The 22,127-nt window shown below is 39.4% G+C and overlaps 1 protein-coding gene across 1 annotated transcript in view; it reads left to right on the top strand.

Annotated features, from left to right (window-relative positions):
• The window catches only part of cd34 (CD34 molecule), a 45,616-nt gene extending 26,682 nt beyond the window's left edge, over nucleotides 1-18,934 (top strand). The window contains exons 5-8 of the mRNA XM_008116582.3: nucleotides 5,250-5,382; nucleotides 8,367-8,419; nucleotides 11,351-11,515; nucleotides 15,550-18,934. Of these exons, the coding sequence (XP_008114789.2) occupies nucleotides 5,250-5,382; nucleotides 8,367-8,419; nucleotides 11,351-11,515; nucleotides 15,550-15,741 (543 nt within the window). The 3' untranslated portion in view covers nucleotides 15,742-18,934. The remainder of the gene's footprint in view (nucleotides 1-5,249; nucleotides 5,383-8,366; nucleotides 8,420-11,350; nucleotides 11,516-15,549) is intronic.
• The last annotated feature ends 3,193 nt before the right edge of the window (nucleotides 18,935-22,127 follow it).

The following is a 22,127-nucleotide window of genomic DNA, read 5'->3' as shown; positions in this document are numbered from 1 at the left end:
TCAAAGTTGGCCATTTTGATTCTGTGTACCAAGTGTAGTCCAGATCCTTTGTTGGCTGGGTTCAGTGCTCTTTGGATGCGGGTGAACTACAACTCCCAAAATCAAGGCCCATTCCCAGAAACCCCTGCAGTATGATCAGTTGGTCATGAGGCTTCTCTGTGCGAAGTCCATTGTCGGTGGGGATCACTGTTTCTCTGGATGCATGTGAACTATAACTCCCTTTTCCCCAAACTTGTCCAATATGTTCTGTTGGTTATGGGGGGTCTGTGTGTCAAGTATGGTCCTCACCCATCATCGGTGGGGTTCGATTGCAGATGAACTATAAATCCCAGTACCTACGACTCCCAAATGTCCAGGCTAATTCCCCTCAAAACACACCAGTATTCAAATCTGGACATAGTGGATCTGCATGGCAAGTTTGGTCCAGACCCATCATTGTTTGGGTTCATAGCGTTCTGGGTGTATGTGAACTACAACTCCTCTAAATCCCCCAGTAGGAAGCACAGTGCTGTGACTGGATGCAGGGTGAACTACAACTTCCACCATGTGGAGTCAATCCCCCAAACTCCTCCAGTAAGTTTAGTTGCTGCTTAGTTGTGCTGTGTTTGTTCTGCAGACAGATTTGAAAGAGAAGGGGGGTAGGTGGGGTCATGCAAATTTCGCACCAATGGAGAACCCTGGGATGCCTGTCTGTGGTGGAGGGAAATGCAAAATCTAGGATGAAATGGTCCTCAAATGAAAGGGTGGTGGGCTGTAGCGTTTGGGGAGGACATTGACAGGGGTTGGGTTGTATGTTCATGGAGCTCAATGTAACCACAGTGTCAGTGAACCGGAGTGACTTGGTGACTCCTCAGCACTGGGAACTGTAGCCTGTTTGTGGAGGCCGGAGGCTGTCTGTGTGAGCAGACACCCGTGCCACATACACACATACGGGTTTTCACTTTTATTATGGATATAGATACCTGGGTTCGCATAACAATTTCTTGTGTGGAAAGGAGTTACATGTGGAAAAGGTTTAGAGTATTCTGCCTTGGGATGTGGTGGAGGCTCGTTTTCCAAAGGTTATTAAACAGAGGTGGATGGCCATAGGTCAGGAGTCCTTCATATACTCTTGCATGGCAAGGAATTGAGCTAGATGGTCTTTAGGGCCTCTTCTAACTATATAATTCTTGGATTCTATAGACCTGATGATATTTGGGAAATAATGGAGAATGGGATGCTCATCTGACACTGTTTCAACATTTCAGGAAAGATTCCCCCCTTCCCTTACTTTCCATAATGTTTGCCTTCAGATTTAAACCTATTGGACTCCTGAAGAGGGAAAGGATTACAGAAAAGTGAGATAGAAATCCAGTGACTCGCTGGAGATCTGATCTAAGCTGGGAAGAAAAACCTTAATGCTGACAAAAGGTTGCATTAATTAAACTTTGTGTAGGATTTTATTGTTACCCTCATGAGAGGCAGTCTTCAAGCTGGTTTCCATGCTTGAGCAGGGGCTCCAATGTCCTAGTCCAGCACTTAAACCACTACTGGCATAAACTGAAATGGTATTATCATGCTTTATTGCCCCCTGAACTATCTTAGTGATTAACATATTTGCTGTAAATCAATGAGAGTTGCAAACGTCTTTCTTCACTGATCTTGATGTGAAGAAAACAAACTGCTGTTCATTGTGCCTAAGATGTTACTTTTAAGGAAAATGATAATTGTGACTGTGTTGTGAGCAGACAGAAAGGACAGAATCCCTTCTCTATTTTCCTGTTGGCCTTTTCCAGTAAAATGTTTTATATCACTGTTCAGTACAAAGGAAACTCTGACATTCTCTCAAGAGTTCTTTCCACAGCAAAGGGAAATCTACTTAGGGGTGTTTTTGTTCCAGCCTACCAAACCAATGTCTACGGAAATATTTGATTAGATTTTTATTTTGTACATTCTATTTTCCCAGGCACATTTTTGTGATAAATAACATTCCAAGTTTTGAACAATTGCATTTTTTAGTTATGTCATCACATCAAGACTTTTCAGAACCAGTTGTAGTTTTAGTAAACTCGGCTATCAGATATCTTTAAATTGCATGATGTCTGGAAAAATTATTTGCCTATCTCACTGAAATTAGAAAACAAATGCACAGAGGAAATAGGACTAGAACATTTCTCTCTGATCTACTAGTGGTTTTATTTCTCACTTAAACAGAGGTGTTCATTATTTTATAATATGAGGAAATTTTCATTTCCAAAATCATTCCCTGCTCACTACTGTAGTCTGAGGTAGAATAACATACTCTTTTGTCTCAGTTCTGCTTTCTGGATATGAAGATTGAATTTGTGGTCATGTGATAATGAATTCGACAACTTAATTACACCATTGGTCTTTAGTTTAATTTAGCTACATCACAGCCACCCTCTTGTAACAGTTTGCTTGGTGAAAAGATAGGGAATAATGCAGAAAGTTGGGAAGCATGGAATAAGGGAATTAAAAAAGCAGAAAACCTGGGCATAGGTTTTAAACAAGTTTGAAAGAGAGATGGCACTCATATGCATTAGAGGTGAGTTCTGGCTTGAATAAGTGAATTTTACTTTTGTATAAAGAGATACATCTTTTTGATATTTGCAAAAGAGCTTCCTTAGGTCAAAGGCATGAGCTGTGATGCTTACAAAAGTATGTAACACTTCAACAGCACTCAGGTTCGAGGAAGGTGTCTTCTGGGTCTGCAAACAATGTGATTGCCAATCCAATCAGAATCAAAGTACAGAAGGTGTATGGTCAAAATTTACAAGGGTCTAGTTCCAGGGGGACAGGAAACAATCAGGTTCAGAAGCATTTATTTATAAAATAGAGGGATAGCTGGTCCCACTATGTCTATATACTGAGGAACAACCTCAGTATATAGTTTGTAGACTTGATTGAGGAGAAAGGACTGAACTTCAGGCTCAACAAGAAGTATTGAATACAGCCTTGGAATACTAAGTTCAGTGTTCTGGGCTTACATAGAAACACATAGTTTCCGTGGGCTTTCTCTAAACTTAGGCTACAACCTTCTGCCTGCTTATCTGAACTCAGTGAGACTTCTCTCTAACTAGATAGATACATATACAGACAGAGAGGGAGAGAGAAAGAGATCTAGCAAAATAGCTTGCCTCGTACATAATCAGATCTAATTTTTTCCAGTAAAAATGTACATCATTATCATACGCCTATTTTTTGTACATTTTTCAAAGTTCTGCAATGGCAGAAATAGGAGTTTTCATTGTACAGAACACTGAATTTTGTTATAATAAAACTGTGTAGTTCCCTTTATATTAAAAATCTGTTCTTAATAATCTGTTTTGCTTGGGACAATTCTTTTTGAGGAATTGGCTACAATGATTCCAAGGAACTTTCTTAATCAACAGAGAGTTATAACAGTTCATTTCAGATGTAATATTCACTTACGAACAAAGACTTTCTGAAGGAATCCAAGAAATGCCCACACAACATGGAGACTTCTTTCTTTCTTGAAAATATTTATATAGTTTAAAAACCAATTAAACAACGCTTCCGTTAAGAATTCAAGATTAAAACAATATAAAATACAGGCTAGACATAATAAAAAAAGATAAAAACACAACTCCCTTAATAACCCTTTCTGTCACATAAATTATAAGTCAAAGGCTTTCCCAAATAGGAACTTCTTTGCTAGCCAGCAAAAGCAAAAGAAAGAAGGGGCCGGCTGAATCTCCATGAAGGAAGTCCACAGTTTGGGAATAGCCATCAAGAAGGCTTTTTCTGAGTTCTCACCAAATGTGCCTGTGATGGTGAGAGCGATTGAAAGCCTTCTCTTGCAGATCTCAAATCTCTGGCAGTTTTAATTATATTAATTGAGAATTGCAGTTTTCTCCAAAGAAATGTGTGGGTGTTATCTTAAATGTTTAATCTGCAATAGCTCCAACTAATTGCCATGGGGACGCACAGGAAAGCTCCTCTGCATCTTACTGATAATGCAGTTATTGTGTGGCTTCAGGTTCCTGAATCATGGTAACCCAAGGGTAAACCTATTATGGTGATTTGTTGGCAAGATTTGTTCAGAGGGATTTGCTTCTGCCTTTCTCTGAGGCTGAAAGAATATGATATCCAAGATCACCCAAGGGATTTCCATAGCTGAACAACTATTTGGATCCTAGTCTCCAGTCATAGTCCAGTATTCAAACCACTGGGACTCTTCAACTGCTATATAAACTCTTCCTTTCATGTCATCATTCCATTCTATAGCAAAGTGCCGTGGACTTTTGAATATATCGGTATATATTTAGTTTTGTTTTACCAAAATCAGGCCCTACCCCAATCAACAGGAATTGTATAGAATGAATTCCAGAAGCTTTGTCCTCTGACCAAAAGGAGGAAAAAGCTGCAATGCCCAAACTTTCTCTCCCATTTCCTCCCACCCAAAAGTCACAACTGTTGGGAGCAAAAGGATGATTTTATTTCTGTGTGGGAAGATCTTATCTCTTGTGAAACGTGCACTGAAAGAATAGTCAGAAATACTCAAAGCATTTCCTAAACAGGGAGGCCAAGTGTTTGTTTGTTATTTCCCTCATTTCCTCCCCAGTGACAATTAAAAAAGGAGACAGTGCTTATAATGGCAAAACAAAGAGTTGCTTCGGTTTGTTTCACTCTTCACTTTTTTAAGAGGACACAGCTGAGAAAATTTCACTCCATTTAAAAAATAAACTGCTATTAATATTCAGAGATATTAATTTGCTGATGAATGTTCCCTCTTTTTTAATCATTTATTTTTTCAATAACTGGGCCCTTGATCCAGTACACCCACTGAAGCTATAAGTAGGCAAATGAAGGCTTAAACTGACACAGCTAAAACAGATTCTAAAGAAGTGATATGTAGATGTGACCCTCCAGATATCATGACATACATGATACAACACACAACAAGAATGCAAAATCATGCAACTTTCCTTTGTACATTTAAGGCAAACAATTCAATTGAACTCACATCTATGGCAGTCATAGCCAGGATCATGCCATCTTGTTACTAAGCAATTCTTTCTGGTTCTTCAATTTCTTTGGAAATTTTTCTACATTATACTGGCTCCCTACACACATTGTAATTCTCTGGTCGTGAAGTAAACAAGCAACTGACTGTTATAAGAAAGTAATTGTGGTGAAAGCCTTTCCTAGTCAGTTTACTTATACAAAGATAATGAATTAGTGCTGAAGACAACATTCATTTAACCTTTCCCCCTCCGTTCTTGCAGGAACAGTTTATAGACCAGAAAAGCAAACACCTGGGAAAGGTGCTTTGTGCAGCAAATGATACGTGCCACATCAAACTGACAAAATCTGCTCTGAATAGCAAGTGCATACTTTTGGTTGGTGTTAATGATAAAGGTCAGTCAAACCAATTTGTATAACTTTTATAAGGAATATGGTGTGTTATTGTTTGTTTTTAAGGACCGTAGGTTTTTGCACAAATTGCATCAGCCGCTTAGTTAAGAGTGAGTGGTTTGTGCAGTTTGAGTGGTTGATGCTTGGAGAGGTTGGTTGGGGTGGGAGTGTACGTGAACAACCGTGCATGCTGAGTCAATGCACGTAGAAAGGAAATTCCTGAGGCCACCAAAGGGAAGAATAGTCAGACATCTCTCCATTGTACCTGCATATAATTTTTTGCTGAGAGTTTTCTTCCTTTCAACTACCAGCTGCCATTCTTGAAGCTCTTAGTAAAATATGAAGTTGTCCTTCCATTCTGCTTCAATCCAGCAGCATGTTCCGTTTAATAGCAGCCAGCCATGCAGACTCTGGGAAAGAGGATACCAAGACAATTTAGGCTATAATGAATGCTGTTTAGGATTGTAAAGTCAGAAGTATCCCAAAGCCTAAGCAATGAGAAGGATTGGGTGGTGATGTTAAAAGTGTGACTTTACGAGGAATAGCCTTTGGTAATATCACCAAGCACAACACTTCAAGCATCGACCACAACTGCAAAAAGCATACAATTCATTTTTAACAGAATCCAAGACTAAACTGACCCATATAATACATTATATGGCAATATAGAGCCAGCCAATGTTTTCCATGCTGAGATGCTGGCGCATCCAAAGGCAGAAGTGGACCCAGAATATCTGGTATGGCTATAACTTTTGTTGAAATACAGTATAATAAATTACAGGTTGGTGTGCAAAGAAAATATTGAGGCATGTGCTGGAAGCATTGCAAGTGCATAATACTCACTTAGGTGCATAATACTCCTATCATTAACATCATCTAAATTTATTATTCAAATCACTGTAATGTGATGTTCTTAATATGCTTATGATGCTATCTATCTCTGTTAAGCTGCCTTGGAAGGACTTAAAATAAAATACTTTAAATAAATAACTACTTCAACTGAATTAATAAAAAATAAATAATTCCAATGTACCGTATATACTTGAGTATAAGCCGACCCGAATATAAGCCGAGGCACCTAATTTTACCACAAAAACTGGGAAAACTTATTGACTCGAGTATAAGCCGAAAGTGGGAAATGCAGCAGCTACTGGTAAATTTCAAAATAAAAATAGATACCAATAAAATTACATTAACTGAGGCATAAGTGGGGTAAATGTTTTTTTATATTTACCGTATTTCAAAGAAAAACAGTAAGCTAACTCTGTAAGTGCATAAGTAGGGTCAACAAAAACAATAAGGTATCAACAATAACTTTATAATAATCATCATCATTATCATCATCAACAACAATAACAACAACTTCCTTTGTATCCTGCTCTATCTCTCCATGAGGACTCAGGCCGGCTTCCAACATAGTAACAGGCAAACGTTCAATGCCTATATAAACAATGCAGGGCTAGATATAGCTCTATAATTATATATACTAATTTCACATTTGCATTTCCCTCCTGAAAAGTTTGCAAATCTTCTTTCTATATATGTGCATTTCCCTCCTGCAATATTTGCAAGTCCCATTTCTCTATGTTTACATCTATCTAGACATCTGTGCGCGTGCATATTTAAAAGGCCTATATCTATATTAATATCTATCTATCTAGAGATTGCTCTATATATAGAGAATTATATCTTTATAGGACTTGCAGAGACTTGCAAAATTGTGAGGGGAAATTCATATATAAAATTAATGTATACATATAGGTACAGATATACAGGTACATGGAAATCTCTAGATATCTATATGTATATAGGATTTGCAAAGACTTGCAAACATATGAGGGGAAAATTCATATATTAAATTAATGCATTTGTAGGGGGAAATCTATATATTATTTACAAGCTTTGGGGCATGCATGTGCCCAAGGAAGAAATGCAAGCAAAGCCCTCCTAAAAACAACTTTGGCCTCTTTTCTCTAAAAGTAGCCAGAAAAAGCTTTTTAAAACTTCCCTCCCTCTCCCAAAAAAACCCACTCCGTTTTTGTTTCTTTAGGAATAAAAAGAAATACACACCTTCTGTTGCTCTCCTTCCCCTCCCTTTTGACTCAAACATTCTTGTAATAATAATAATAAATCCTGCAAATTTGCAAAAGTCTTTCTTTTTCTTCCCCTTCCACCATGCAATCTTTTTTTTTTCTTCCTGGCTTGCAAGAGGTTCTGTCACTCACTCTCCTTTCGCTTTTCAAAACATTCCCTCCTTGTCTCTCTTTCTCTTAAAAAATAAGATAACTCCAGCCTGGGAGGAGAAGCGAAGAAGGGAGGTTTTGGAAAAGAAAACATACTGTGGCCTCCAGGCTCCGGCTGCTGGCTTGACCTTGACCCGATTATAAGCCGGGGGAGGCTTTTTCAGCCCCCAAAAAGAGATTTAAAAACTCGGCTTATCTTAGAGTATATACAGTATATTAGCTTTCCTCCAGAGTTGTTACTTCTCAGTGCCTTGCGACATAACATCCTGCAAAATATGGCATTGAATTGACTCAGTCATGAATGTTTCCCAACCAATATCTCAGGAAAACGAGCTACCTAATATTTGTCAGTACTGACCAAGTTCTGTGAATGTTATGAGCAAGCAGGTTCTTCTCTTTGTAGTCCCTTCCAGTTGTTGCTTCTTATACATATCTTGATATTCACCATGAATTTTTTATTTCTCACTGGGGAGGGGAGGCTATGGCTTGTTCAAACATACAGTTTAAAGCAGTTTTTGCATAATTTGTTTTCATTTTCCCAGAACAGTCATTTCTAATACAAAAGCTAGCCTTCTGCATCAAAAAAATCAGGTATGAAAATGTTTCAGTTAGAGAAGCTAGAAAACTGCTTGACGCCCTCATATTATCTTTCAGTTTGTGCACTAATAGATAACAAGGAAAGACAAGTGAACACCAGTTTTGTTGTTTACTTATTCCATCTTCTGGTTGTTTTGGAAATTGCAGGCACAGATGCTTTGGATACTGTTATTGCAGACAAGAGGCGTGATTTGCAAGAGGTAACAATTTAGAATACTTGAAAATCAGCCTTTTTTTTTTGCTTCGCTCACACGCTGGACATTCAAAACTGTCAGGGGTTCAAATCAGCATGAAATTCCCTGTTGTATAGCAGAAGGGACTTTCCACTCCTGTTAGAGAGCCAAATACCTTCTTGCTGTGAAGTGGTCTCCTCGGGAACAAAAACAACACAGAGACACAAAGGTGTTTGTTCCAACGAGAAGGCTTTTCTTTCTTAAGTTGTAGAAATAGTACAAATACTTACACAGTATTTACAGTATGTACAATCTCCTTCCCCCCCCCCCCTCTCTCGCCTACCTTCATCCACCAATCTCAATATATCAACCCTCATCAAAATCAATACAGTAACTACAAACTTATATGCAACAGTCTCGGCCCTCAGCTACCACACCCCAATTACTGTGAACCTGTGATTAATTCTGAGATATTGATTCTGTTAGCACTTTAACAAATGCTGAGTAATTTACATGTTCTGACAAAACTATCTGAAAACCTACCCACTACTTTCCCCTTCATTCATACACAAAAACTGACATACCCACATATAATTTGCATACACAATATAGAGCCTGTATAAAAGAGTTTGGAAGTTTGAGATGGAGAGACAAGAAGTGTAATTTTTTTACATATCTTATTATATAAATGGAGCATACATACATATATCCAAATGGATATACTATAGTATTATGGTATCATTTCTGAAATCCAAAGGTCTTTTCAAAGTATAGTAGGGTATGCTGTAGAGGATTGGCCAATTATGTTGCTAGGCCTGTAGTACAGTACTTGTAATAAGGGTCCCCAGTTGTAATTCACATCACTTTTTTGGCACTTTACATCTTCAAAGCATGATAATACATTAATGAATTACTCCTTCCTGCTCTCCAGTGCTGCAGCTCTCTGCTTGTAAAGCTGGACTCAAGGCACCTGTAAAAATAGCACTGAAAAGCTAAATGTGCCCATGGCTATTTAGGCTGTCATGCAGTAAATCTCAGAGAAGCAGAGCTCTTCTCAGGGGTGACAAGAAACTGTTGGGGATCATTAAAAAGTGGGTGTGATGTAGGAAATGACAGGGTGTGAGTCCTAAGGGTCTTTTACACACAAGGGTGTTGATTTTGCAGGGGAAATTATCAATTCCAAAAGAGAGATTTTAAAAAAAATACGAAGCGGAACCATTTAACAGTGCTCACCAACTATTTACATACTGACTCTGGCAGATTATAGGGAAAGGCTCTTATGAGATTCCATCCCCAAAATTGAAATTTTCCCCAAAGAAAAGAGACACCACACCATTGCCTAGCTCTGTAACTGGACCCTGATTTTCTCGGTTTCCATTACTGCTCTTAAAACCAAATTAGACACTGGAGACCTATATCCAGTTTATTTAATTTTTGTAAAAAATATCTACAAGTGGTTCTTCCTTGCATCGGGGAAATCCTTAACTGGGCAAATGCAGTTTTAGCAGGCCAGTTTTCATCAGAAAATGGCACAAGGCAAAAGGATTAAGTACTACTGCCACAGTTTCAGTCTAAGCATGGATCTCCAGTATCTCATTTGTTTTGCCCCATATGTCCATATATTTGTGACCTGTGTCTTTCAAAATAAGTCTATCCTATTAACACAGGCATGGGCAAACTAAGGCCCGGAGGGGGGGGCGGATGTAGCCCCCAGGCGCTTACCTCAGACCCTCCTCATTTTTCCTGTCCTCTGGGCCTGCTGCATCCTTATGCCAAAAAGACGGGGGAGGCATGCACGCAGCAGCTGAGAGCCCTTTGAAGCACTCTCAGCCACTGCATGTCTCACCCTCCACGGTGCACATGGCCCTGTCCTTATGCTGGGAGGATGGCTCAAAGAAGGCATGAGGTGGCCCTCTGGAGCGATCTCAGCTGCTGCCTGTCTCGCCCTCCTCCCAACATAAAGTCAAGAGGACAGCCCAAGGATTTGGGGGGGGGGGGATCAAGAGGAAGATCAGGGCAGCTGCCATGTGTATCTCCTTCCTCCTGGCATTAGAATGGGTGTGAGCAGCATGTGCCCAACTGTCCTCTTTCCCTTGCCTGGCCCTTCTAGCCAGGCCTGCAATGCAGCCCCAAAGCAAAAAAAAAATGCCCATACCTGTATTAACACTTAAACTGGACTTCCCTCACACTTTACAGTTTTAACATTTTGATATAGCACTCCAGAAGCAACTCCGGTTACTCCTGACACGAAAAAATAAAATAAAAAAACTAGCACTTTAATTGCAATGGGTCATTCCTATGGAATCCTGGGAGTTATCACTTCATTTAGATTTCTCTGTTAGAGAATGCTATTGTTAGACCAAGTACATTGAGAAATGGATCACATAAATCAAGGATAGGGAAAATGCTGTCCACAGAGTGTATGCAGCTCCACTTCAAGTCACAGCAGACCCCCTCAAATACTATTTGTCCTTGTATGCCTTTGAGTCATTTCTGATTTATAGCGAACCTATAAGGGGTTTTTTTGAGGCTAAAAAAGTGTAACTTGCCCAAGCGTATCCAAAATGTTTTCATGACCAAACAGGGAACTGGTCCCTGTTCTCCAGAGTTATAGTCCAACACTGAAAATCTTAATGAGTGATGGAGACATAAATGATTTGAGAGCAAGTTTCTTCTCATTCACTGCCCCTCTCCTCAACTTATCAACAACTTTCCTGATACAGGGATCTGGAAAACGGAAGAGATTGTATGATTTAAGATAAAACCTTAAAGTGGAGTTTACATTTTGCATCTAGAAATGTCATCCATATTTTTACTATCTCCTTCCCCACCCATTTTTCCTCAAATAAAAATGGAAAAAGAAACTGAATTAAGTGTTTGGGATGTAAACAGAAGTCTCTACAAATGTACTGTGTTTCCTGTTTAAGAATGTTTTGGCTCAGATTTGTATTTTTCCAGGTAGGGATAACAACCCATAAACAAGAGGACATTGAGAGTCACAAGGACTATTCTCGGAAGACACTTATTGCCTTGGTCACGTCTGGTCTGTTGCTGGCATTTCTGGGATTGGCTGGATACCATCTTATGAAACGACGGAGCTGGAGCCCCATGGGAGAGAGGCTGGTCAGTGCTTATAAATGGCAAAACAAGTGAAGAGACCACCAATCCTGATAAGAATGGGAAAGAGAGAATGACGTAAACTTAATAAAAATCCCTGATTGTCTAATTCTTCCAAATACATTGTCTGCTCATGGGTTTCAGGGAAAATGGATGGAGAGGAGAAAGACCTAGTGTTTGTATTTTTCATAAGATTGGTTATGCATTAAAAAAAGACTGGCTATGCATCCATCTTATTAAGCCAGACAAGTTGAAAAACTTATGATTGTCTTAAGGGAAGCCACACTGAATCGTAGTTGGGGAATGACAGATGGAATCCTCTTTTTTCTCTTCAGGTTAGAGGCATCCACACTTTGCACTTTGACATCACTTTATGCACTTTGACACCACTTTAACTGACATGGCTCAATACTATGGAATCACGGGAGTTATAATTTTACAAGGCTTTTAGTTTTCTCTGCCAAAGAAAGCTGGTGCTTCACCAAACTACAAATCCCAGGATTCCAAAGCATTGGACTATGGCAATTAAGGCCAAACTGCATTAATTCCACCGTGTAAATGCACCCACAGTTTGTTCGTTTACAGAAAATATGTCACTACTATTTCCAGTTTCAATGTTTTTTGTGTAGGCCACACAAAATCCCAATTATCTGCTTTGAACTGGATTATATGTGTCTACACTTCAAAGCAGATAATCCGCATTTTCTATGGCAGTGTAGAAGGGGTCTCATATAATCCAGTTCAAAGCATATAATGCAGATTATCTGCTTTGAAATAATCTGGATTATATGGCAGTGTAGAGCTAGCCTTAGTAGCAAGAATGTGTAAGTCCTAAATACTAGAGATGTGCGCGAAAAATTTTCCTTTGTTTCCTTCATGCTATCGTTTCATTTCGACTGTTCATCTACACAAAATGAATGATGACATCTGAGTAGGAAACGAGAGGCAACACAAAAATGAAAGACGCACAGTCATCATGCTTGCTTTTGTTTTCCTTTCATTTCAGCCACATGACAATAAGCTGGTACTGACAGTGGGCTGCTTTCCCATTACAACTGATGTGTACCAATGGGTGTTAATAATATTAATACAAATAACGATAGTTACTCTGGTACCCTAAACTGAGTCTGAGAAAGGTCTGCTTCCCCATGACATCTGATGTGTGGCTATGGGTGTTATTATTATTATTATTATTATTATTATTATTATTATTATTATTAACAATAGTATTCTGTGGAAGACCCAAATGTTTTAAAAGTTGGTGGGCTAAAATGGGTCGAAATGCCCTCCGTGTGTGATGATTTTCACCCCTCTAGCCCAAAAACCGAGCCGGCGGGGGTGAGCCTTGGAAGCCCTCCCATTGCAGCCATTGGTCTGAACATTTTTTGGGTTTTTTGTAAGCCAGGCGAATTGGGGATTCCAATTGTTGTTACAATTTAATAGTATATGTACAAATATTTCTCACAAACCCAGAAGATTAAGGGCTTAGTTACACATTACCCCGAAGGCTCTCTCTTTTAAGGCAAAGGATTTTCCAGAACAAGCAATACAGACTGGGGAAGTTTCAGGGGAGAGTGGGTGGGCACTTCATTCGTTTCCCACCTGCTGATTTTTACTTCTGTTCCCTTCCCCAAGAAATTTTTTAAATCCCTGCTGAGTTTGCCCTTTAACTTTCATCAACAACAACAAGCCCTCCCACAGAGATAGGATAGTAATTGAGTTTGTTTCCTTTCTTTCACACTGTTCAATAGTGAGTGAAAAGCTTGAATTTTTATGAACATGAACCCAATGCATGAACAAAGGCCTGCCTGAAATGATATCTTTCTTGATAAATGGTAAAGTCAATGCAGAAGAGCTTCTAACACTGTCCGTTTTTTAAAAAGCTTCTTCTCAGGCCTTCTATTATTTGAGGATAAAACATTTTTATACTGAACAAGGTCCCCCACACTCATAGAGCACAATGGGTTAAACCCTTGTGCCAGCAGGATCAGCGGTTCGAATCCGGGGAGCAGGGTGAGCTCCTGTCTGTCAGCTCCAGCTTCCCATGCAGGGACATGAGAGAAGCCTCCCACAGGATGGTAAAACATACGGGCATCCCCTGGGCAATGTCCTTGCAGATGTCCAATTCTCTCACACCAGAAGCAACTTGCAGTTTCTCAAGTCGCTCCTGACACACACAAAAATTATAGATAGCATTTCCATTTACCTGGAATCAAAACTCTTTCTATATACCATTAATTACTTGTATATCATTACTACCACAAATATAAAGTAGAGTCTCACTTATCCAACACTCACTTATCCAATGTTCTGGATTATCCAAAACATTTTTGTAGTCAATGTTTTCAATGCATTGTGATATAAAATTCATAAATACAGTAATTACTGCATAGCATTAATGTGTAATGAACTACTTTTTCTGTCATATTTGTTGTATAACATGATATTTTGATGCTTAATTTGTAAAATCACAGGCATTTTCCTAATCTCTCCTTATTATCCAACATATTCGCTTATCCAACGTTCTGCCAACCCGTTTATGTTGGATAAGTGAGACTCTACTGTAATTAGGAAATGGCCATTTCTCAAATTATAAGGATGTGCTTTATTTGGGCTACAACACTGGGGGTGGACTCTAAGTGATTCACCACTTTTCTCATTCCATATATAAATGGCGACAGTATGGAGAAAATACATTTCCAGATGAGGGGGCAATGTCCTGTTGTCCTCTGATGTTTTAAATTCCGTGAAAGCCTCTCTTACAAAGTCCTTAAATAGAATTTGGCAGCCTTGAGAAAACTGATGGATATATCCTTCCTTTAAAGTATATGGGGTGAAAGAATAGTATCAGTCCCTGTGGCCAGCAAACGTAGGTGCATATAGTTTTATGCATAAAGCATGTCATAGGAGAAAGATTCAAAGCCAGACAGTCCAGGGGGAGAGAGAATAGCTCAGTGCTCAAAGTACAAGTTTTGCATGTAGATAATCCAAGTTTCATTGTTGGCATCTCCAGTTTAATAGGATTGGCTGATGGATAAAGATCACAGCCTAAAAACCTTGGGGATCTTCTACCACTCACAGCTTAGACCATAGGACGCTGCATTTGTTCATCACAGTAGACAATACTGAGTGTGATGAACAGATAAATTCACCATAAGGCATTTTCCTATGGTCTGAGCCTAGTACAGGCAGTCCCCAAGTTATGAACAAGATAAATTTATATGTAAGTCAGAACAGGTACATTTTTAAAGTGTAACTCCAGCCGTGTGTGTGGGGGGGGGGGGGGGGGGGGCTGAAGTTACACTTTATATATATATTAGCTTTGGATAACAACAACTAGAGTTAACATCCTGTGGTATTTGTTTTGCTTTCTGTGGTCTTGTTCAAAAGATTTTGCCTCGTTTTCTGTCCCTGTGATAATTGGATTTTGAAAAATTTGGCTTGTTGTAGAAACCAAGATTGGTGATAAAGCTTCAGTGGAGACACCTTCTTCCCATGATAATAACTCTTCCAGGAGTTAATTTCCCTTCCTAAGGGTAGATTTCTCTCACTTCCTGTTCTCTTGTCCCTGTTTGTAACTATGGCCTCTTCTACCCTGCCATATAATAATCAAGGCAGATAATCGAGATTATCTGCTTTGAACTGTATTAAATGAATCTACACTGCAATATAATCCACTTCAAATCAGATAATCTGGATTTTGTATGGCAGTGTAGAAGGGGCCTATGAGTCATTTGTTAAGTTAGATATTTGTAACTTGGGGACTGCCTGTACTTCATATATTGATATGAAATCCTTGGTCCAAATCCTATTTTGTTTGATACTATTTTTACATGAATTTTATCAGTCCACGGCATAAAAACCAGATTTTTAAATCTTCTCATTCACATACATCAGTATTACATACCTATTTGCCTGACAGGAGAAATGCCTAATTGAAAGGATAAATATTCCTGTTCTGTGAGTTCTAAACCAAAATGCTTTCCATTAAATATCTTGCCTAACTGTACTTTGTTATTATTTATGTTCTTTTCCTTTAGGGCGAAGACCCTTATTACACTGAAAATGGTAGCCATGGCACTCCTGCAATCTCTGTGGCTTCTCATGAACAGTCCAACTTGCAGGAAAAGCCAAATCTCAATGGAGGGGCTCGGGAAAATGGGACTGGCCAGCCAGCTTCCAAAAATGGACATTCAACCAAACCGCACGTTGTTGCAGACACCGAGCTGTGAAAAGTCTTGTAAATGTAGCCTGAAAGACCAGAGTGGAAAAATCAAAGAATAAGGGGGCACAGATGTCACGAACAGATTCATAATCATTTTATTTTCTACAAAGAGCTCAAAAATCCCACTCTAAGGCATATGTTTTCCAAGAGCTGCCAGACAACTTTGATGTATGCTTTTGTTTGCTTAGCAAGCTACTTGAATGGGATTGAGCATGTTCTTAATTCTTTTAGGGGGTGGGTATCTCTGTCTCAGACCAAAATGAAATGCAATGTTCCCCAAACGGAATTACATGAAATAGTAGAGTAGATTTATCTTTTGTTTGTTGGTTTGTGTTATAAACTTGCTTGCTTGCTAGCTCCAATGCTCTTTCAGCAACGTCTAAGCATCCCTGATGTTACCAAATAACACGATATTGATGCAGGTCAGTGATCCCAACTAAGTCCCAATTCATGTATAATTCAATCAGGTCTGTAAATGCTAAAATATATGACCATATTCTGACTTGTCCCATGCTAGTTCAAGTAACATTTTCAAGTTTTCATGATACAAGAATTGCCATTTGTGTGCATTTATTAGATATATTAGACTAGCGCACAATGCAAAAATTATTGAAATAAGTGAAATTATTGAAAAAGAAATTAAGCTTGCTTGATCTCAGGAGGTCCACCAATGCTGTTTGGGGAGACTGGGGTGGAGGTAAAGTTTCCTCTTGTCATTCTTAAATGCAACTCAAACTTGCTTTTTGTGTTGCCTTTTCTGTAACCCCATCACATCTGCATCACATTCATAAGCCTTCTAAATTACCATTTAGCAATCCCTGAACAATAGATTCGATTTTAGACCAGCTTTTGCACAGCAAAACAAGGTGGACTTTCATTTAACAACGTTATTGAATAATGGAAGGGATGCTTCCATAAACAACATGGAACTGCAGTGAGCAACTGGCCAGAAACTACTATGATTGCTCATTTACTCTGACAGTTCAGGCTTTCTCCCTAAGGATTTTGTTTGCAATTCATTGTTTATATAAAAACAAGCAGTGAAAAACACTGATCTGCAGCAACTGTTGGATATATTGCAAACTTCAATCCAGATGAAATTTGTTTATTAAAATCAGTAGACAAATTAGTCAGTCATTCTTAAATCAATTGGGTTGTTAGTCTCCGAAAACGGCAGTCCTATAACTACTTACCTGGTACTTGAACTCCCTGGGGCTTACTTCTTGGTAGACATTTATAGGATTGTGCTGTAAATAAAATAAACTTTCTTTAGATTAAAGTGTTTGAATTTCCATCAGAATGTTAAAAAATAACCTTAGTTTTTGAACTAAAGTATGTCTGGTATTTCAGTTTCTACGGATCAGTTGAACTGCATATATCCGTTGTCCCATTTCTTTTTCAAATCCTAGGAAGCATGTTCCACACCCCACCGTTCAAGACCAACCTAGGATTTATTGTTTCATAATGCAGTACACAAATAGGAGTGGACTTCAAAATGAATTATCATAGAATCACAGGCCACAAGGGCCCTCTAATCTTGCCCCGACCATGCAGGAATGAATAACAAAGCAATGATAAAGGGTCTATGGATTAGTGGTGCAAAAAAGGAATGTGTCTGCCTATGTGCCTTCAAATTGCCTGTTGATATGAATTTTTTATGGGTTTTTTTGGGGCGAGGAATACTTAGAGACAGTTTGCCAATTCCTTCCTCTGAAAAGAGGAATAGAGGATATCTCAATACTGCTCAGTGGTACACCTAATACTGAGGAACTGATTATGTTTTTACATCCCTGTTTGTGTGGATAAATGTGAGATAATAGTGGATCTTTCAAGCAAAGAAATCCAATTTACAAAGCAGAAGCTGAACAACTTGTCCTGCACCCACTTACTCAAACATGGTCTAAGACAGAAAAGTTTAATCTTTGTAAAACTTACTGAAATAGATTTACTTATAATTATTGTTCATAACCAATGGTATGATTCAATGGAAGTGAAAGAGAGAAGAACAAAATTGATACAAGTTAGAGTGATGCAAGAAGAGCACCCTAGGTATGGATGGCAGTCAAGGCACTCACAAGAGAAGTCTTTAATGCTAGGTTACTACACTACAGCAAAGGTATGACTAAAGAAAACATGGGCAAACATCTAGTCCAATGCCCCCTGAAACCCCACTTCTTCAGTTCACGAATAGTCTACAAGCATCCTGTTCCAGTTCAAGCCGGCTCAGGTTATCAGTCTCTTCTCAGGCTAGACCTCCCAATGTTATGCATCCTTAACCTTGGGATGAATTATGGCATAAGAATGCTCTGGTGTCTTAGCGGCACTAGAAAGACTCCATGACACTCTAGCACAGAAAGTCAGTAAACATGCAGTAACAGTTAGTACAGGCATGCAAAGTTTGCTAATTTTAACAATTCTCCTCAATTCATTACCAGTTATTATCCATGATTTATCAAAGATCTGTAGCTTTTCCTTAGTGTAGGTATTGCAACACTCTTGACCCAAGATCTAGAACAACGGTGGGAAACATTTGAGTTCCATGTGTCCCTGAGGCCATTTTTGTAGCCTCGGGCCTTTATTTTGCTTTTTTTCCCTTATTTTGTCTTCTCAAAATGCCCCAAAATAGTGATGGGCAGTGCATTTCCATTACTCTTGGGGACTCTATGGGACCTTAGGTGGGGGGAAGTCCACCACATTTCGACTCAGAATTTATTTATTTTTCTCACTTCCTGGGGTTAAAATGGCCGAAAATGATTCAGAAAGTCCCAACCAGGATAAACAAAACACCTGTGTGTCATTTGAAGGCAGCAAAATTTGTGGGGTTCTTTGGCAGGTGTTGCATGATTTGTGGTCCCCATGAAGGGAGTGGGGAAGACTTAGTCTTTCTCCAAGCCCTTCCACACAGCCATATAACCCAGAATATCAAGGCAGAATAACCCACAATATCTGCTTTGAATTGGGTTATCTGAGTTCTCACTGCCATATATCCCAGTTCAAAGCAGATATTGTGGGATCTTATTCAGCTGTGTGGAAGGGGCCACAATTGCCTTCTCTGATCTAGAAGCACCTAGCTTAGATCAACAGGTTTAAGAGGCAGCTATAATGCAATTTTCAATTATGAACCTTGTTTTTCCTATCCACGTTTCTGATTTCAAAACTACAATCTAGTAAAGCTAACTGAAAGTCGCTGTTTTAAATGAGGAGTTGTGTTGTTTCATTTTTTTCTGGTATGGCTTACTGAGGTTGTTCAAATGACATGAGGGCTTTCCCTCATTTATACTCAACTGACTTATAGCACCTTTACTTTATGTCTAAGAAAACTTAAAATAAAAGGAAACTAGTAATTATTACCCACAATACAGAAAAGCCTTTAGCTGGCCAATAGGAATGGTTGTGTGGTTTCGCCCAGAAATATAGGTGATGGTAATAGAAGTGGTAATGTTTAAAATTTGTTCAAGATGGCTTTTTCAATAGCATTTAGACATAAATTATTAACACAATTAACAGAAGTAGTTATTTATCATAGTTTGATGCCCAAATACTGGTGTGAGGGAAGAAACAGAAGTTCATTCAGTAGATTAATGGTACATCTTAGGTTTAGATGCCATATTAAGCAACCAAAAAAAACCCTTTTTGTAATATGATTTTGAGGGAACACACCTTTTCAGACTTCTGCTTCACTAACAAATTTCTAAAATACTTATGACTATGTATTTTTAAAATACACAAAGAACATTTTCATAATGAAATAGCAGGATCTTTGTACATTGTAATTGTTACAAAATACTGCAAAATGCTAAAATTACATGGTAGCAAACCCATGAAATCTGGTTTCCAGAATTGTGGTTTCTGCTATTAGTAAGAAGTCAAAATATACTTGCAACATATACAAAGAAAGTAGTTGTCTCTTAAAGACAAACCATTAACAAACAGGAAACGTACGATAGAGTTAAGCATGCTGATATGTCAAGAGTCAGATGCCAGTTAACATACAAAACAAAGTTTATTCCGAAGATAAGCCAAAAAATAACATAAACACAGGAAATATCCTTGAAACACTTCACTTTTCAGTGTTTCGAGAGTAGATTGGACAATAATAACTCAAAAATGAGCCACGCTAATTTCCCATGCTGGCATTCAATAAAAAACTAAATAACGCTTCAATTCAGCTTTGGAAAACAAATAGAGTTAATTGCTGGAAAATAAACAAACTAGAAAAGCAGTAAAGCTGCTTCCACGGTGCAGATAAGCCGAGAGCCTCAAAGGGATGATGAATAGCCGTCGTCAGAAGAATCCAAGGTCAGGTCAGGAGGCAGCAGAAATTCCGAAGGACAAACCAATAGTCAGAAGCCGGGAGTAGCCGTCAGTCAGAGGGCGTAGACAGAAGCCAGGTCAAATTCAATCCAAAGTCCGAAGAGGGTGCAGTCATCCAAAACAGGTCCACGATAAGACACAGCGAGAGCCAAGCCAGATGGTAACAGCAGATCCGAATCACAGTCCAAGTCCAGAAACACAGAGATCCCAATGGCGCCTCAGCAACACCTTGCCACACGCAAAGTGCAGTGGCCAAACATTCCCATTTTATTCCCCTTCCTCCTGGGTGACCAAACACTCACACCCAAACACCAGGTGTCCCAAATCTACTCAGAGTCTGAACTCCACACAGCTAGAGCTCGTGGATCTGGAGTACCTAGCAATTCGTCGGAGTCCCAATCATCCTGCCCACACTTAGCCCCATGAACACTTAAAGAACCATCCTCCCTTCTCCAAGCATCCCAATTGGGATCAGCTCCTGCAGAAACCCCAGGTTCAGAAGTATCCATAAGCCCCAAATCCCCAGACATCTCCGGTGGCTGTGCCCGCTTCCCCAGCCACCACCTGTTCCTCAGCATCCATCTCCCCATCTGAATCTTCCTCAGAAGATCCCCCATATAGCTCTCTAAGTCGCTTCCTGCGCAACTCCTCCAAACAATACAAGCACCAAGAATTTAGAGTTAATCCTGGATTTTAATTTGTCAGTAAACTGTTGAGGTTTGAGGGATGGTAATGGGACAGTTCTGGGGATATTGAAATCTATGGGTTATGCACTTGATCATCTGCTGAAGTGGAGCTTTGGAAATGGAATGCCATGCACCAAGGATGGGAATAATGCAGCCCTTCACAGGTTATTGGACTGGAGCCCTACTCATAATAACTAATGACAAGGAAAGCTGGAATGGCAGTCCAACACTATTTAGAGGGCCATATAATTTCCATCTCTACTTAAGACATTAAAGCTTGATATCCCAGGTGTTCTTGTTACTCACCCAATGGGAAAGCCGTTTTTTTCAAGGTTGCTGTGAACATATAAATGCTATGGGATTCTTAATACTGACAATTAAGAGGTGTATCACCATAATGGATAACTACAGGCTAAAAGCAGTTTGTGACTGCTGACAATGTTGAACACTATGTCATGGTGATGGCAGTGATATAAAATCTGGAGATAGTCAAGTGAAGGGAAATGGCTCTCCAAATATCAAGTGGGTCCATAAAAGAAGTGAGACATGATTCTGAAGTGAGACTGATTTATAGCTCAGTTTCTATGCATCAGATGATGCAGAGATGCCAATGCCATAACAACATTGTGGCACTATAGCTGAAGAACAAATGACATAGGACTTTGTAAAAATTGCAGCTGCCATTGGTCCTGAGTTACCTTAGACCCATTTTCAATTATAGAGCACAGCTCCTCCTTTGCACATCACACTGTAGTTTACACTTCAACTGCTATGGCTCAATGCTAAAGATTTATGGGAGTGGTAGTTTTACATGGCCTTTAGTCTTCTCAACCAAATAGTGATGGAAGCTTACCAAACTACAACTCCCGTGATTTCATAACATTGAGCCATGACAGTGAAAATGGTGTCAAACGGAATTCATAGAATCATAGAATCATAGAATAGTAGAGTTGGAAGAGACCTCATGGGCCATCCAGTCCAACCCCCTGCTAAGAAGCAGGAAATCACATTCAAAGCACCCCCGACAGATGGCCATCCAGCCTCTGCTTAAAAGCCTCCAAAGAAGGAGCCTCCACCACAGCCCGGGGGAGAGAGTTCCACTGTCGAACAGCTCTCACAGTGAGGAAGTTCTTCCTGATGTTCAGATGGAATCTCCTTTCCTGTAGTTTGAAGCCATTGTTCCGTGTCCTAGTCTGCAGGGCAGCAGAAAACAAGCTTGCTCCCTCCTCCCTATGACTTCCCCTCCCATATTTGTACATTGCTATCATGTCTCCTCTCAGCCTTCTCTTTTGGAGGCTAAACATGCCCAGCTCTTTAAGCCTGTCCTCAAAGGGCTTGTTCTCCAGACCCTTAATCATTTTAGTCGCCCTCCTCTGGACGCTTTCCAGCTTGT

The sequence above is a fragment of the Anolis carolinensis genome, chromosome 4 (genome assembly GCF_035594765.1).
Source record: "Anolis carolinensis isolate JA03-04 chromosome 4, rAnoCar3.1.pri, whole genome shotgun sequence".
Taxonomy (NCBI): domain Eukaryota; kingdom Metazoa; phylum Chordata; class Lepidosauria; order Squamata; family Dactyloidae; genus Anolis; species Anolis carolinensis.
This window is presented reverse-complemented; position numbering and strand designations above follow the sequence as displayed.